The sequence below is a fragment of the Bombus flavifrons genome, chromosome 8 (assembly GCF_040668555.2).
Source record: "Bombus flavifrons isolate JBK064 chromosome 8, iyBomFlav1_principal, whole genome shotgun sequence".
NCBI lineage: Eukaryota > Metazoa > Arthropoda > Insecta > Hymenoptera > Apidae > Bombus > Bombus flavifrons.
In genome coordinates this window covers 5480696-5497910 of record NC_138449.1, presented here as the reverse complement: position 1 = coordinate 5497910, position 17215 = coordinate 5480696, and the positions used below count along the sequence as shown (strand labels likewise).

Genomic DNA, 17215 nt, shown 5'->3' with positions numbered 1-17215 from the left:
TGACGTGTAATAGCTGGCAGCCGGTTCTTTTCTCAACATAGCACGAGGGTATCGGTCAACATTGATCGAACGATTTGGCCCTGTCTAATCCTGATATTACATCAACATTTAATCCTAGATCTGAACATGTATTCAGCCATGAAAATGTGAGCCACATTCAAAGGTTGACAATGCGCAGATTACAAACTGCATTAATTACGTGCTGGAAATATATCTGGAGGCACTATGTTTATCGTTATATCTACATCGACAGATCGCTACTTTCATTGCTATTTTGATCTACCTATTCTTATAAAACTACTCCAATTTGATGCATCAAAGATTCCAACTTTAAATATCTTTTATTATTAAAACACAATATTCCCAAGAAAATAGTATTTACATAAACTGCCCTAGAATAGGTAGTACAACCAGGCAAAAGCTCTGTTGAGTACACGTATGCTTGATTCACTTGTGTAATAAAATCACTTTAATTCAGTGCGCGTTGAACCTACCCCATGGAGAATTAATTATCAACAAATTTGCGTCTGGCCAATTAATTTTTAAACTCTATCTTCTCATAAACATAGCTTTAAATAAGAGTTTTTATTTTTATTCGACTTGTTTTCGAGGATAAACTCCTGTCTGAGTAATTGTGTCTACTAATTGCTAATCGTAAATTAGTTTACTTTAGACCATTAGTATGTCATTAACGAATTATTGTAGTTATTAATAATTAATTTACGTTAAAATCATCTAATACGTTTGTAGTAAATGCAGACAGTCCATCTCATCCACTTCATACATTTCTAATATCTCATAAAACAAAATAACATTGAAATTGTTATTAAATGAGTTTTTGGAGTTTGATATTTAATTGATTCACACAGATTCAGTTTTTGCGTTCTGTATTTCACCACCATGTACAGCCATATGAACACACCGGATACACTTAGATAATTAACACGTGGTCGACGCCTAAGACAAAGGAGCATCGTTAGAAGTCATACCAACTTAGTATGTAGGAACTAGTGATCATGCCAACCTAACATTTCCTCAACAGAAATTATGCTAACAGCGAGATTAATAAGGACATGTAAAAGTGTTTAGATTAGTGTCGCACGGTGCGCTTATTACCACGAACGTGTTAATGTCAATTCATACAGCGAGAATACTTAATTTATGCCGGGTTTATGATCCGAGTCGCGTCACAGTGACGTGTCGTTTAATGTCCGCTGATGATACACATCGGCTGATGGAAGGTAAATACGGAAGGCCCACAAATTCATATATGTATTTTGCTCGAATAGGGGAGAATAGAGAAGCGAGTAAAGACGAGCGACTACAATGGACAGGGATTTTCGATGTGTAAGGGGTGAAAGCGCGTCGCGAAACGAAAGGGCTTTCCGGCGCAAATGAAAAAGTTAGGATCATCGCGACGATTTCGTCTTTTTTATTTTTGGTCTGACAAAATTACTCACGATCTCCGAGATCTCTGAGCATAATTCTATGATACTGGAAAGGATGGAGGCTGACGGAGGGTTGCGTCGGATGAAACGCTCGGGTAGATTAAACCGGAGACGCTTTTGGGAGTTTGACGAGCGTCTTCTGGCGACGTGGGTGGTGTTTCGTTTTAGATTCGCCTGCTCTGTTGCAAGAAATGCAGAAAATTATAGAAATTGCCAGGAATATTATAGGAATATATTAAGATCATCACCCATTTGAATATTCCACCCGAATTTCTTTAGAAAGCTCTGGTTGTTGTACTAATTATGAGAAATATTAGTTGAATGTCCTGCAATTTATAGACAATGGATACTTATGCAAATTTAAATTTATATAATTTCTATGGTTGATATTTTTTAATTATACGTTTAGTTGTTGTGTGTTTTATTGTGCACTTTCTTTTTAAAGGAAAAAAGGTTATTCTTTATTGGGATATTAAACTTCTCTTGGTTTATTAAAAAATGCACATAGAGTAGTGAAAATTGCAACTCATTTTCCTCATCATGAAAATTAAATTCTGGCTTAATAAAGTGCATTGTGAAGCTAAACATGTTCGGGGCGCATAAAGTGTCTGAAATACGCTTAAAAGCTGCATCACGATCTCTTAAAGAAATATACCGCAAGAAAGTATATCAACTAACGAAGTATCTTAATCGAATGGAGCTACGTGGGAAGAATTGACTTGGACAACAAGCTTTTCTGCACGAGATATCTTATCTATGCTTCGGCTATGACTTTAAATACATTTCTCTCACGAAGAAAGCTTTTTCGCTCACCATGACAACCAATCTCCCTATCAAACGAACCACTATGAACCTTCTTTAATAAAAATTATCATTAAGCAATAACAAATGACCAAAAATTAACCAACAGGAAACAAATAAGTACAATTGAGGAACTTTCACAGTAATTCAAAGGAGTTTGAATATTTTCGTAAGCCACTGTAAATCAAAAATCAAAGTAAGCAAGTCAAAAATAAGCAAGTGTTCACATCTTACTTTCCGCGGTAATGTATACAGGCAGCCATAGACCAGTCATGTTTTAAAAGCTCACTCAACAACTTTAGTTTTATTTTACATTAGAATATAAATGAAATAACAGGGTTATAATAAAATACTTAAAAAATAAAAGCAGGGACAAGCATAGAGTTTGTAGTAAATGTCAGTTATTGCTCGAATACTTATAACCTACAGTGGATGTTTACCATAAATCTATAGGCTCTTTTACTCAAAGCTCCTCAATCACCAACTGTACAAACAATTACTTCAAGTATCACTCTCACATTCTTCAAACCCTTTGAATACTTTCCCGAAACAATTACATTTCTACCTTCGTTTGAAGTAACAAATCGACGAACGTTACTTACGCAACAAGCTCGTTGGAAGCAGCATTTTTCGCGCATAATTGCTTCGCTTTTGCCATTGGAACAACGGCTACCTGAACGTTCCGCGAACATACAAAGTGGCTGGAGCAAACAGCGCGGAGGGGGTTTAGAAAAAGAGAGAGGGATTCCTCCGGCTTCGGTTCCAGAAGCGCAGCTGTCGAGCGTGGCCGCGCGGACAGCCGCACGATTCTTGGCCGACGCGGTTCTCCGGCCAGTTTGCGTGCTGAGCGTGGCGCGCTCGGTTGCTTACTTGTATCCTCGACAGCCTTCAGATCGCCGAGATATCTATATTCAAACCGTATAAAACCGGGTCCTATATACGTTGCCACCAAAATCGCGAACCGGTTGAATTTGTCTTAAGCCAGAGAATTTCTCCGAACGAGACTCTAATTACTGTTATAACATTGAAATGTAACAGAATCGTGTAGTTGCAATTGTCAAGTATGCATCGTAACTTTCCTTTTCTAAAATGACGTTTAGAAGTCGCATTTAAAAACGGAAGAAAAGAAAATGAATAAAGAAAATTAATAACAGGAGATGGTTTTGTAAAATAGAAAAAAGTAGATGATATAAAATGTGTATTAACTCAAGCGTTGAATATCATCATTTTGCAAGTCCAAATTGCAAAATCTTCAACTGGATGATTCATGGAACGCAACTGAACACGTAATTTGACTGTCGCGACTTAATCTCGCATTTTCGCTCTGGTGGACAGTAAGTAAGGAATCAGAGATCCTTTGGTGGAGGGGAAATGGAAGAGGCAGAGGAGACAGAGAATCGACGACGAAAACGGCGAAGACGACGAAGACGCGAATGGGAAGAGGCTTGAGAACACCGGATAATGGCTGCCTCTCGCGTCGATCTGGAAATCGGCGACGATCGAACGACAGTCAATAAGTCATCGCTCCTTTGTGAATCTCTGACTTCGGAAGATTCAAGTGTCACCAGCGATATCAAGAGAAAGCGAAGGATTGCGAATAAAAATGACGGAATGAGAGGACTCGTCGTCGTGGAGGACCATCGCAGGACATCCAGCGAGGACGTCCAAGGACAAAATTTGACGGTTCACGAACGTCCAGATAAAAACAGATCGCTTCTCGCTCAAGATGGAAGGAGCAAAAGTACGAGAAACGCAGAACTTGCTGACAAACCGAAAAGTTCGCGGCAGCATGACGCATACAAGTTTCCCACTGAGCACAAACGGCTTAGCGTAAACTTCAGGCCAGATAACTCAATACAGATTGAGAAACAGAGGGTCGCGAAGTCGAAGAAGAAGCCGGAGAACAAGCAGACATCGATCTCTGGGGTCATCTATAAATTAGTAGGTTCGACCAGGCAGCGTGGATCGAAAGAGAACGTTGGTAAAAAGGATCGACGCGAACTTTCACCGCGATATGGACCACGGAATCACGCGAATTTGATCGTAGATACGGCGGAAGGTACAATTGAGAGAAGGTCTCGAGCAGAAGTACCTCGTAAACTTGCCGATTCTCCGAGAGACAGACCGATAGTAAAAGGGCGCGAGAACATCGAGAGGAGGGTAACTCGATCATCCACGAGCCAGGAAAGTCCTCGTGTTAGTGAACCCCGATCCTCCAACAACGTGACGCCTGTTCGTAAAGTCGGAAAACACGTTGGCCAAACTAAGTGTCCAAATTGTGATGAACTGCATCTTTCTTACGAAAAGTCTTATCTGCCTAAATATTCAGGATTTTTAGAGTGTGAAGGACTAGCGTGCGAAGAGAACTACGTAAAGGCGGCGAATGGAAAGAAATCAAGGCACGAGACCCCTGTTGCGTCGTTGCTATATCACAGCAGGTCTTTGCCACGATTATCTGTACACGATAGCGGTGTTGCGTGCAGTGGAAACGAACAATCGCCTGCCGCCGGCCACGCGCACAATTCCAAACAATTGCTGACTGATTTAAAGCAACTGCATACATTGAAACAACATTATTATCCGGAAGGAGGCTGGGGGTGGGTCGTGATGTTTGTTGGTATGCTGGTGCAGATGCTGTCCTATGGAGTACATGGGGCCAGTGGCATCTTCCTGCTGCAGGTGGCTGACAAGTTTGCCCACGCTGTGTACTGGGAGTCAGGTTAGTTTGTTTTGGGAAATTGTTCCGAAGATTTGGTTGAGGGGATAAGAATATTATTTGATACGATCTATGGACAGACGATTTATATACAATGGTTCGTGTAGATGTTTTTACACTTACAAAACTTTTCTTGCGTGTTGTATGAAAGATTAGCTATATATTTTTAGCTATTAGCTATATATTATTATTAGCTATATATATATTATATATATATATAAGTTATATAAAAATTTTGAAAGTATATATACTGTATCCACAAGAAGTATATGCGCACTATTGTATTTATTATAACATTTACGTAGTAATTAATTATGTCCAAACATATTAAAATTACATGTTCATAACACCTGTATTTCCGTGTATAGTCTTCAATCCGCTTTTAATTTACTATTCAAACTTTATAATAAATTCACTATTCAAACACCACACGTATCAGTACCTCGTGTTGCAACAATTTAACGTTCAGTTTCAAACAATCTATTCACGTGTATGTAGCCATTTGCTCATCCAATTCGATCATCTACTCATTTGCATAACAAATCGATCGACGAATTGTTGAAACCGTAGTAATACCGATTTTTCTTATGTGTCATTCAACATTAGACTTACGCGAAGCGTGCATGTTTTTAACATATTCGCTATCATAGTAAGTTGGAGCAGCGCGTTTCTTTCATTTTTATTCATTTAATACTATAATATTTTTATGAGGTTTAGGTTAGGTACTAACCACAGCAGGTACATATATTTTTTCAAGAGTATCTCCGTCCCTCTGATTAATTATGAAGAAAATAATTTAGAATGTGTAATTTCACTTGGTTTAGTAATTCTCTAGTAAATCAATCAGCAATAAAATCCAAATATATTAACTAACATAAATAATCGAGAAGCAAGAAAAAGGAGCAGAAGAAGGAAATGAGCAATAAAATTGGAACATTAACTACCGACAGAGTTTCAGTCTGTTCCAATTCGGCCATAAAACGGCGCAGAACGTTATCGCGATTGAAAGGGGCAGAAAGTTGCAACGTTGTGGGAATAGTCGGTGAAATTAAAGAGCGTCAGCTGGCTGGGCCGTGTGAAACAAGGCTGAAATCACGATGCATCTTTCACCTTGTTGCCCGTCCACTAGCGCTTTGTCTGCGCGCAACTGTTTCTCTCGTTTCCGTGGCCACGAAACGTGCATGGTCAGGCACGTATATCGCTCTTTGGCAAACGTCCAAGCGGCACGAGTGTCGCCGAGTATTCTTACATCTGCCGCCTAATAAACGAGATATGAATCGCGCTAATTATACATCACACCTTCTCGCCGTTCGTTTACTTCGGTTCGTGGCTACGCTTGGAGAAAAAGATGCGGATGAATGCCACTTGGCAAACGTTCCACCCCTTGTCGTTGGCAAACTTTACGAGTCTTCGATGAGTTATCAAGAACATTGTGAGATTCTAGTAGTAGCTTTCGTCGCAATATGATTTTCTACACATCTTTGATTCCTATCTCTGTAGTTGATGATATGAAATAGTCGAGCTTCCTACAATTACAAGCCAAACTGATCACCTCCACTCTTTACCTCCTATCTTATATAACATACAATTATTCATACACATTACCTAGTATACAAAAAATAATTTAAATATATGAAACTCACCAGTATTCTACATGATTCGATTGCGACTTGATAAGAAAAGATTCTAATGATATCGATTTATTAGGAACTTAGTAATGAATGTAATATTGGGGTTTATTGAGTTTATTCTATTACAAATAAAAATCTACTTTTAATTGTTTTATGTAAGAGTAAAGATCAGAATTAATTGTAAATTTTAAATGATTTCAATGAGCATAGCAATTTCTAATGAATTGAAGTAACATGGAAAGGCAAATATGGATATGTATTTCAATATATTCTAGTTGAATCAACAAACATAAGTTTCTCAATACACTTTGCGCACCATAAGCAACATCTTGGCGAAACCACAGGGAAAAACTATACAGGCTCGCGATGGAGCCGGCCGGTCTAATAATCCTTAGAAAATATTCGCAATTCTAAGGAGATGGCGTGTTGTCCCTCTACTGTTTCTCACACGTGGCCCAGTTATTTCTCGAAACGGAAGCAGGCGTTCTCTTATCGAAATAGTAATAGCTAAACTGAATTGGAAAGCAGACGGCTATTCAATTATCATAAAACACACGAATGAAACGTGGAGACAATATATTTTTGCTCGCTTTCCTTTCATAAAATATCCATAACGATTCCCAATTTAATGATATTTTACTGATATTGTCTACGATCAGATTAAATAAAGAATCCCCGATTTCAAGTGTTATAAAATTAAATTTATAGGTAGACACAACTTTATCAAGAGGTCTCGACAAATGTATTTACTACACAAAATTCTATAAATCTACGCACTAGAACTACATTTATTTGAATTCCATTTACTGAATTGAAATTTTAGTTATTACCCGGTTAATTGAGCTACTGACTGATCTTTTACCCTCAGGAATTTATTACAATACAATCGACCAGCAGTCAGACCAGAAAATTTTGAGAAACTCTTCAAAGCAACATTTTCTCTAAAATTCCTACAGACAACGGTAATTTCTCAAAATTTCATCCACGGCTTCTTTCGAACTCATTCCACTAACGAAGCTGTAATAGTGGTTCATGAATCGGCCAATAAAGACGAATTGCTCTCTCGCCTTTACGTCATCCACGGGTGCTCGATGTCAGTGAAACGATTCGAAGACTTACCGTCTAGGAATGACGTCATAATAGAACGTTGATCCTGTTCTCGTTTGAGAAAGCGTTGTTCATGAGTGCGTGCACACTTGAGAGCAGGTGAGGGACTCGATTATTCAGGTGGGACTAGTTCCTATTCGAAGACGACTAGAACCCTCCAAATCACACGATCGAGAGCAGAATTCCAGCTGACTCAGTGACTGCTCTTTGCTCGAAATCCATGAGAAACTGTTCCTTTAATTATGTTTATTGTAAGGTATATTAAATTCAGAAAGGTCGATCGTACGAATTATGACGCGTTCGCTCGATTTTCTCTATTTCTGGCTGTTTTCGTCGGTGTCGTGACCTCGTTATGAAAACGGAAGACAGCGGTTGACAAATTGCTGGCGTTTATGTAAAATAGTTGAGCCACGTGATTTTCATATTTAAGTAGCATGAGATAAAATGGGGACCAGGTAATTAGAAATTGAATAGACAACAACATTTCGAGGTTTTATCTGTTCAGGAGAAACGTGCAGAAAATTCTAAACTGTTGTTTACAGCGTCTAGTTATACGAGGTTGGTTTATAATATTTATAATATTAAATCCTAACATTTGCCATATGTATTACATGTCATTCGATAGTTTCTATTCTCTTTATTAATATTAATGAAATAGAAATACCTGTATAATTTTATGTTTCCTCTTTTAAAGACATTTGTATTGATATCAGATACCGCTCCGTAACGATAATACTAGTATGATAATGTCATAATAAAAATAATTCTTTAGAAAGAACCTTCCTTGAATGGAAAGATCTTTAGTATCTACTTCGCCAGACCTCGCTTCGATCCCTTACCATCTTTTTTTATTTACCGTGAAACTACTATCGGATCTACTTATTCTATAACAACGTGAAACAGTGAAAATATTTCGAACATTGCTTTGCATCAAAAACAATTGATTTCTTTGAGCAACAAATTCACAAACTATCGGAACGTTAGGGAGAAATTATAAATAATAGTGGAAAATATTTAATTAATCAAGTCATGTTAAATAATTATGAAAAAATTATAGCCTTCAATCGCAAAAACCACAGGAATTTATAGATCAGCATAATTTTTTTAACGGAAGTGCAGGTAAGACAAAGCGTTTGATAACCTTTCGAAATACAATTCTCCAATGAATAATTATTTTTACAGTATTAAGTCAGAAATCCATCAGATGAATTTACACAGTTTCCTATTCATGACCGAATTAATTCGACATTATAATTCCATCATACCGTCACTGTCGAAAACTTTCACGGTAGATAGACAGATCGCCACCCACATGCGTTCGCGGCGCAAAGCTATCGATCAAATCGCGTAGAACGGAAATCTCGAGTGCTGACTTTATAATTGTTGCTGGTATGAATTCCAGTTAACAAGAACACTCTTAGAAAAAGAACAGAGAGTAACCATGTGCACGTTTAAAACGCATGCCACAGGCTTTAACGAGGCTGTCGCATTCTTAGCTGCACTATTAACCACATACGGACCGCGTAAATAGCCACACTCGCTTTAGGCGGGCCAGACGATTACAAGAAAAACATCGATCACGAATTCGATTAATTACTGAATCCACAGAAACTTCATTTGTCTTTGATTCCTGTGGATTCTCTTCTTTTTACCCTAAGATGAAAAAAATAAACGAATTAATAGCTCAGCAAACGTTCTCCCTTTTAGAAGCTTAGGTTTCTAAACTTATACGAAAAAATATGTTGCAAAGCATAATTCTAAATAAATTAAATAAATTATTAATGCTCCTGCAAATGTATATTTTCTTAAGATGAAAGTAGAACATTTAAAGTAATACTCGATATATTATATCGTACATATTTCTGATACATTTTGCTCATTATACATGCATATTGCGAACTAGTTATAAAAGTTCTAAGATCTACTAAATTATTTCAATTAGAACAGTTTGATAATTCCCCAATTATTTCTTTTGTTACTATTTCGTAGTCACAAATATTATAGAATTGTTCTCAACACAGTGGCGAGAGAGTTTTTCGGGCACGAAGTTGCGATTGCGTTATTTAGAAAGTTAGATTCGAGGAAATGCGTGCGTGCGTCAAAGTGGTTGACTGGCAGGTATAAGTATGTGAGCGTGGGGAGATGAGTGTTCTTAAGCGTGGATAGTGTGTTGTGAGAGGGAAGTTTTAGACAGAGTAACAAGCTAAGGCGGAACTTTGTGCGAAACTTCGAGAGCAGAACGAGTTTTAAGAACTTACAATCAGCGTTTAAGAGGACCCCTTGCCTGAACGAGACCCAGCCTGGCATTCTCATTTATTTCATTGCAACTATACTGTTTTAAGATTCATGCAAACTTTTAATTTTCCTCGCTCGAACTACATACTATCGTGATACACGCGGAAGAAATAATATTAACATTGATAGAAAGCATATAAGACCTGAATTAGATTTTAAGTTTATTTCAAGAGTATTTCAGTCGGAACAATTGATAATTCCTTTTATGAATTTGATTTTATAAGCACTTTGTTCGCAGATACATCAATCAACTAATACATGCAATGTTCGACTTTTGACGAATGCTGAAAGACACACGTTTGTATATGTAAAAATTCACAAATTGAAATCATATATGAAAGAAAAATTCGCATTGCCAGTTTAAAAACGATACATAAAATGATTTTCAGGAAGATGAAACTATTCGTTGAAAAAGAGAATAAAATAGAATTTTGTTTCGCCTGACTTGATCACAGTCAATTGAACAAAAAAATAATTCACTCCTTGGCCTATCACAATCGAAGTTATGATTTCACTCACACAAGAATGACAGTACACGCAAACCAAGCCCTTCTAAAATTCTATCAAATTAAAAATCCCCCTTTGAATTCCCCTGTGTCTCTTACAACATGTTCCTCCGTCTGATCAGGAACCCTCTTCCAATAAGGCGCGAAACACACGCGCTGTCAGATAGAATTCTTCGCTTACAACACAAGTATAAAACGCGAAACACGAAGAACAAACAGAGAAACCTGCAAAGTGGAAAGATGGAAGGAACGCGATAAAAGTGTTCTTGAAATCGCCCCCTACTGCGAATATGTAGATCCGCTATTTTTCATACAGCCTGTTACGCGATACCTTCACGTTGGAATTCTTTGAAATTTCCGCCTGTTAGGGGGCGAGTTCTGCTAAGTTCAAATTCCTCCTGGGTAGGTTTCCGTTCGGGGACGCGGATTATTGTAACGGCGTAGATAAAGAAAAGTGGCCTTCGCGGGAGAAAAGAGAATCCCAGCTAAGAGGATCTGGTATCAACGACGATGGGACGGAGCTCGTCCCACGGACGTTAACAATCAAACGGAAATGCCTCGGATCTCGTGAAATCTACCAGCTTGCGTTGCTCGCGGATTTTTCTTCGTTTCTTACGAAGATTCGTCTCGCGGTATTGCTTCTTCGTCGCACTGGTGACAGAGAAAAAGCGAAATTACTTTCGGAGGTTACGCTGGGAAGTAGAAAATGCCAGATAACTGTTAGATAAGTTCACAAGGGAAACAGTTGCAATAATTGCATCTTCTTATCTGAAGGTGAAATTGATAGAGAAACTTGGGAACTACAAAATAGAATCACTGAAGATTAGAAAACAATTGGACCTTGCTTAGAAACCAGTTAGGTTTAAAGCGATTAATACGAGTGTAAATTAAACCTTTTGTATTGTAACTGACGATTATTTGAAGCTAAATTTCGGAGTTTTAAATGGTATCTTGTTGGAATTTAAATTAGGTATTATTAAGTGTCAAATGTTAATGTACACAAAAATATGTCTAAAATTCCGCTATTATTTCTATTAGAAGGTAAAGAATACTTTGAAGACATAAGAATTAAGTTATAAAGCTGTAACCAGTTAACAGTAAGAAAATAATAATAAATGATCTGACATATTATTCTTCGTATTATTGGGCTTATTTGCGTAATAATTTACTAGCTACTATTAGTAAATTGATAACTTAGAAGTTATAGACTACAAACTTCTCCTCGCGTGCTAATTTAAGAATAACAGATAATACATAATACATTTTGCATCTAATACTGTAAATGCAAATAATTCACACGATTGAAAGTACACATACTTCTTAATCAAACAGATTAGAAACAAGTTCTTAGAACAACGTGGAACTCCAAAAGAACCAAAAGGTACTAGCTCCAGTTCTGCAAACAGTTGGCTACGATCGAGCCAAATGTCAAACAAGTCTCGGTTCCCCGACCGGTCTAACTTATTTTCGTTGCGAGCTACTTTCACGGTCGGAGCGATTGCCCCATTTTATCCACATGTAATTTCTGACGTCACAACACGACGTTCCATGTACGGTGTATCACGACGACGTTACTGTCATCCGCGAATATGAACAGCGACGAGAGGGAGGAGCTGTGTGACGCGTGTTGGAATGAAGTTTGCGAGATGTAATTCGCGGACGGGTCTTTTGCTCATCAGCCGTTACACGCGTGACAGAGCAACGGTGCACGCGCGCTGTTCGCAACGCAAATTGCGCGACATAAAGTAATGAGAGATACGAGGCGCGCAAAAATACCAGGACGAGAATCGAGGCTGCAAACGAACGACGAAAAAATTGTCGTTTGAGGAAAAGATGGAGAGCAGATTTATTGGGGAACGAGCACGGATACGTCGAGGAAACTTGACGTTTGGTGCCACAGAACACGAAAGAGCGCGCTATACGAGTCGGGGGAAACATTTAAAATGCCTGAAACGCAAGACGACGCGACGTCGCGATTATTTGAATTTGTCTTGAAATGAGGAAAATGCTCGAGATGCTTGGATACGAGGGGTTGTGTGAAAGAGCTTGATGTTTGATGGGGGAACTGTTTTGCTAACTCTGCTTTATTTCAATTTCATTTTTTAAGTAATATCCTTTTCTGTTCTTTAAAAAGTGAGTCAGCTATACACGTTCCAAATTTTATAATAACAAAAATCAATATATATAAAAATGAAATTTGAATATCAAGAATTATTTAGTGACATTTTATGATTTTTTAATGTTCATATAATAGATCTAGGCTTCCTTGCATTATGATTTATTAACTGATAATAATTGAAAAGCAAATGACAAGATGTAAATTATAGGCTTCTCTTGCATAGTTCTTACGATTTTAAGTAGAATAAGACGATCAGTATATAACGTGACTTCTATTGGGTAGGTTCTTGTAATTTTAAGTAGAGACAATCGCTTGTACAACTTTACTTGTCCAGAAGAAAAAGAATATGTTATACAAAAGAAGGTATTACTGTTAATAATTTTCGGTTAACTGAATCTATAGTAGCTCAATTGTACCTCACAATTCAGCTTTATCATTCAAACGAGATAAATTAGGAATTGCAGGAACCTTCTCAACGTAAACTTCCTGTGCTTAGACATCTTAATATTAATCCAAAAATACAATCGGAGAACGTTTTCCAGAAATCATCGACTGACGTCTCGAAATAAAATTCTATGGAAGACTCGTAAAAAGAAACATGAAGTTTCATCATGTCATAGGAGGCATCCTGTCCAGATGCGCTCAGTTCTGAAACGCATTCGTAAATCCTTCAAATTTCGACGAACGACTTACAGGCTGCCGTCAAACCCTTTTTCTCTTTTTCCAGACATAACATTTGCCCGCGAACTTTCCTGTTATTTCGTCAAATTTACATCGCCAGCACTCTCCCTCTAGTTTTCTTCTCTTTACGAAGAAACATACAAACGCGAGCATGTTAAGCAGCAACGATCTTTAATTGGCTCTTCATCTAATGGCAATTGCAACAATTGCGACCGTGTAATTGATTTTAAGGTAATTGTAACTGGATCTCGTGACTTCTGATCGTACTCTTAACCTAATAAACGTGCTTCATTGGGAAAGTAAGCGTGATGCGTTTTAAAGTAGTCGAAAATAAAGCTCTCGCTGTGGAAATGGTCATTGTTTGCATAGTTACGTTAAAGAAAGTATAAAGAGAAATAAGTGACGAAAATTGTAATTTACGTCTAAAATACTGTTTGTTCTAATTAGAAGAACACGAAGAGCTTTTAAACCAATTCTACAATTATCAATTTAGAAGATTCATGGTTTCACTACTTGCTTGGTTGGAAACTAATAACAACTTGTAGTTTGCAGACTTTTCTTCTTATGCTAATATCAATAAAATATCATATAACGAATATTCATTTCAATTCGAAATGTAACTAATAAACTACTATGTGTCTGTTCCAATTCTGAAATCATCTACAAAAACACAAGTAGAATATTACACACTTGAAACACCAGTTATCTGGCCCAATTTCGCAATTGGGGCAAAAGGGAGCGGGTATAGATTTCAGGAACGCAGAAACAGAGTTTATTTCTCAGCGTACGGAGGAATTACGTTGATTTACATCGAACGAGAATAAAACTGGACTAAAATGCTCAGGAGAAGCGGCGTAAAAAAGACGCTTAAGAGACAGTGACGTTGTTCGGGACTCGTGTATCACTGTGCGCGACTCGCGTGTCCGTTTTTAAACGCTATAAAAATGACCGTCGAACCTCGTGATAAACCGAATTCTTATTCTCTTTGACAGTTATACTTTTTCCAGTGGTCGTGCTCAATTTACTTTCGCCGACTATATTGCGCGCGGTCGCTCGTAAATAATTTTTAATATAGTTTTCCACGGTTGGTATATTATGTCTGTCCTCCCGGGCGTAGTTAAGTTCATTTCGGTAAAATACTGAGAGTTTCCCTCTCGATGCGCCCAGGTGCTCGTATCTTTAAATAAATTAGAGCGCATTACAAAGATTACCGACAATGCTTTCTGTATTATTTCCGGTTATCGTAGTTATTTCCTGACCGTACGCTTAGAACCCTTACCTCGAAGCAGTAAAGCAACGTGTTGTTAAATATTAGTCGGAATATTAACCAATGCTCTCGCGGATATCCTCCGACTTCCAGTTCATTCTGAATCATTTTCACTCATTTTCACGATATCCTACAGCGACTTGCGAATAAAGGAAGTAAACCGTGACATTGTTCTAATACTCGTAGCTAAGTAAAGTAAAAAAAATTTATGTTTGGAGTAAAGAGAGTTTGAAGTTTCAGTACTCTTTTTTATATTGGAAACTTTAAATTAAATGTAATAACTAGAGAGAGAAAATTCAGAATTCTCAATTTGATTTCTTTTACCGAATCGCTTCTTTAATCTTCGACTGATATCGTTAGATTTGAATGCTTGAGTTAGATTAGACTAATTTTCTTCTGTGTTCTATATTTTATGTAGTAATGTTATACAGTCTACTTATACCAATATCGTCATGTTCAACCCAATGGTGCCAATTAATGGTTAAAAATATTCCTTTCACTCCTGAAGTGCATACAAAAAGTCATAAAGAACCAAACAAAGATTACTTGAATGAAGGCACAATCTTCAAGGTACAAGTACTTCGACGTCATTGCCCCAATTGACGAACCTCGGAATAGAAAATCTATTTTTCACTGGGTTAATTCCATTCAAAGTGCCAAACATATTCGTAAACCAAAAAATATAGTGGCAGACATTTTGTTAAATTAATCAAAACGTTCCTATGAAAATGTAAAGATAAATCATAAAGAAAATTTTATTATTCTTTCTACATGTATCATGTATTTTTAACGATATTCAAACTACACATATATTAAATAAACAAATAATGACTATAATAAACAAATGTATCTTATGTGGAATAATGACAAAACTGGCAGCTTCTATCTATATCTACAGAATGATATTATTATATACAATAATATACAGTCGATCCAGATTTCTTGTCCAGATGATATAAGTGTCTCCATTCAACAACATTTCACCGTTCCGTTAGTCGTACCAACGAAAGTGAACGCGAGTTTCGTTTCGAGCGGCGATCTATAAAGGTTCTGAGATAACTGACATTGGAAGGTGAAGTTCTCGTTTTTCGTTGACGTATCTCTGGTAGATTGTGTGAAAAGAAGCAGGTCGATCTGACGAAGACTGACATGTTAAACTGGGTAGAAATTCGACGATTACGAATGCGTGTCCTCATGAATGAAAGATGTCGCAGCATGTAATTATAGAAGCTTGGGTCGCTATGTTTTAAACGGCGTTTACAATTTTAGGTCGGTGTTGGGAACGTGGAAACATACCCGTTGACAGTGATTCATTTATCGCGATCGTCAGCGTGAAGGATTTATTTTATGATACTTCGTGTTGACAAGTATATTAAAATTGCCGGCTATTCTTATAATATATATAGTCGATTTCTTCTAAATAGACATTTTGATATATTTTTTATCATGTGTAAAAAATATTAAAGATGTTAAAAGCCAGAAATTTATTATTAGCAGATTAGTAAACGTGTAGTCAAAACTTGAATTTAGAATTAGTGTTTCAGTCCCGTTGGATAAACTTGTTTTAGTGAAAGTTATTACAATCGCAGCAAATGGAGCTGTCAAGTGTATCCAATATTTAAGTCGTGTAAATTGTTTTAATATCTGATATCATGCCTCATTAATCTTTTAATGAGTGCGAGTTATAAAAACGAGAGAAAGTAACCTTTCTGTTTTCGGAATAATCAATTAAGTATTCAATGTCGAGAAAAGGAGATAGCAAATGTTGAAAATAAAATTCGCATTCTCCTTAAACGAAAAAAGAAGGAAAATTAAGTTACTAGAATCAGAGTTTCAGCAATTAAAATCTCATTTATATGGTTCAAATAGGCAAAAAGCACTATTCAGCCAGTTCCAAAATCCGCATTCCATAAATTCCCAAACACGGGGCGACCCTCCGATTCCCATTGTCAGATAAATGACATTAAAATTATCAGAAAATTTTTTCCTCCCCCATTCGTCGATATATCATATAACGGAGCATTTTCTTCTGGCGAAATCGAAGGGGATGCCCGTATCTTGCAGACGCTCCCTTTGACCACTTCGTCATCAAGTGTACATAACGCCAACGCCTTCTGTCAAAAGCATTGCATCGTCCCCTGGCGAGAGCCGACAGAAGCCGAGTGCAAAAAGTGCTGGGTGTAACCCTCTATACAGAAAGATATTCGACGTAAAAAAGAGGAGCCAGGATCCTTTTCCTGGCTGCCACCGACAGAGATCATAACCGTTCCTATATATCTGCGCTAACGTTCAATCAGACTCACCACGTATAAACGCGGCGCGTAAGCGCGACGAACTGTTCTGGAGTCATTGCTTTCGCGAAAGATTCGACCGCCTTCCATGGGATAAACGAGTTCCATCGTCGGATCAGGAAAGTTTCCTTCTGTGAAAACTGGTTGCCTCATGGAAACCGTAGCTTGAGTCATCCTAGTTTACTATGTGGAAAAGCGTTCGTGCGTTGGAAATTCGATGGGATACGTCGACCAACTTCCAGTTCAAGTCTCTTCTTTAATGCGTGAATTTTGTGGAACGAGGATAGTTTCTATAGTATTTTTTGAAGATATATGTATTCTTGAACTCGGGAGAAGTTTCTATGAAAATTTCG

At 37.4% G+C, this 17215-nt stretch overlaps 1 protein-coding gene across 3 annotated transcripts in view; it reads left to right on the top strand.

Annotated features, from left to right (window-relative positions):
- LOC138182494 (uncharacterized) overlaps window positions 1–17215 on the top strand; it is a 57512-nt gene that overhangs the window by 20472 nt on the left and 19825 nt on the right. Inside the window, exon 1 of one of the 3 annotated variants that reach the window (XM_069118401.1) lies at window positions 3055–4968. The exons of 1 other annotated variant lie outside the window; for it this stretch is intronic. In XM_069118401.1, coding sequence (XP_068974502.1) covers window positions 3711–4968 — 1258 coding nt within the window. In that variant the 5' untranslated portion in view covers window positions 3055–3710. Of the gene's footprint in view, window positions 1–3054; window positions 4969–17215 lie in introns of those variants that run through there. One more of the 3 variants, XM_069118404.1, reaches the window with a different exon arrangement.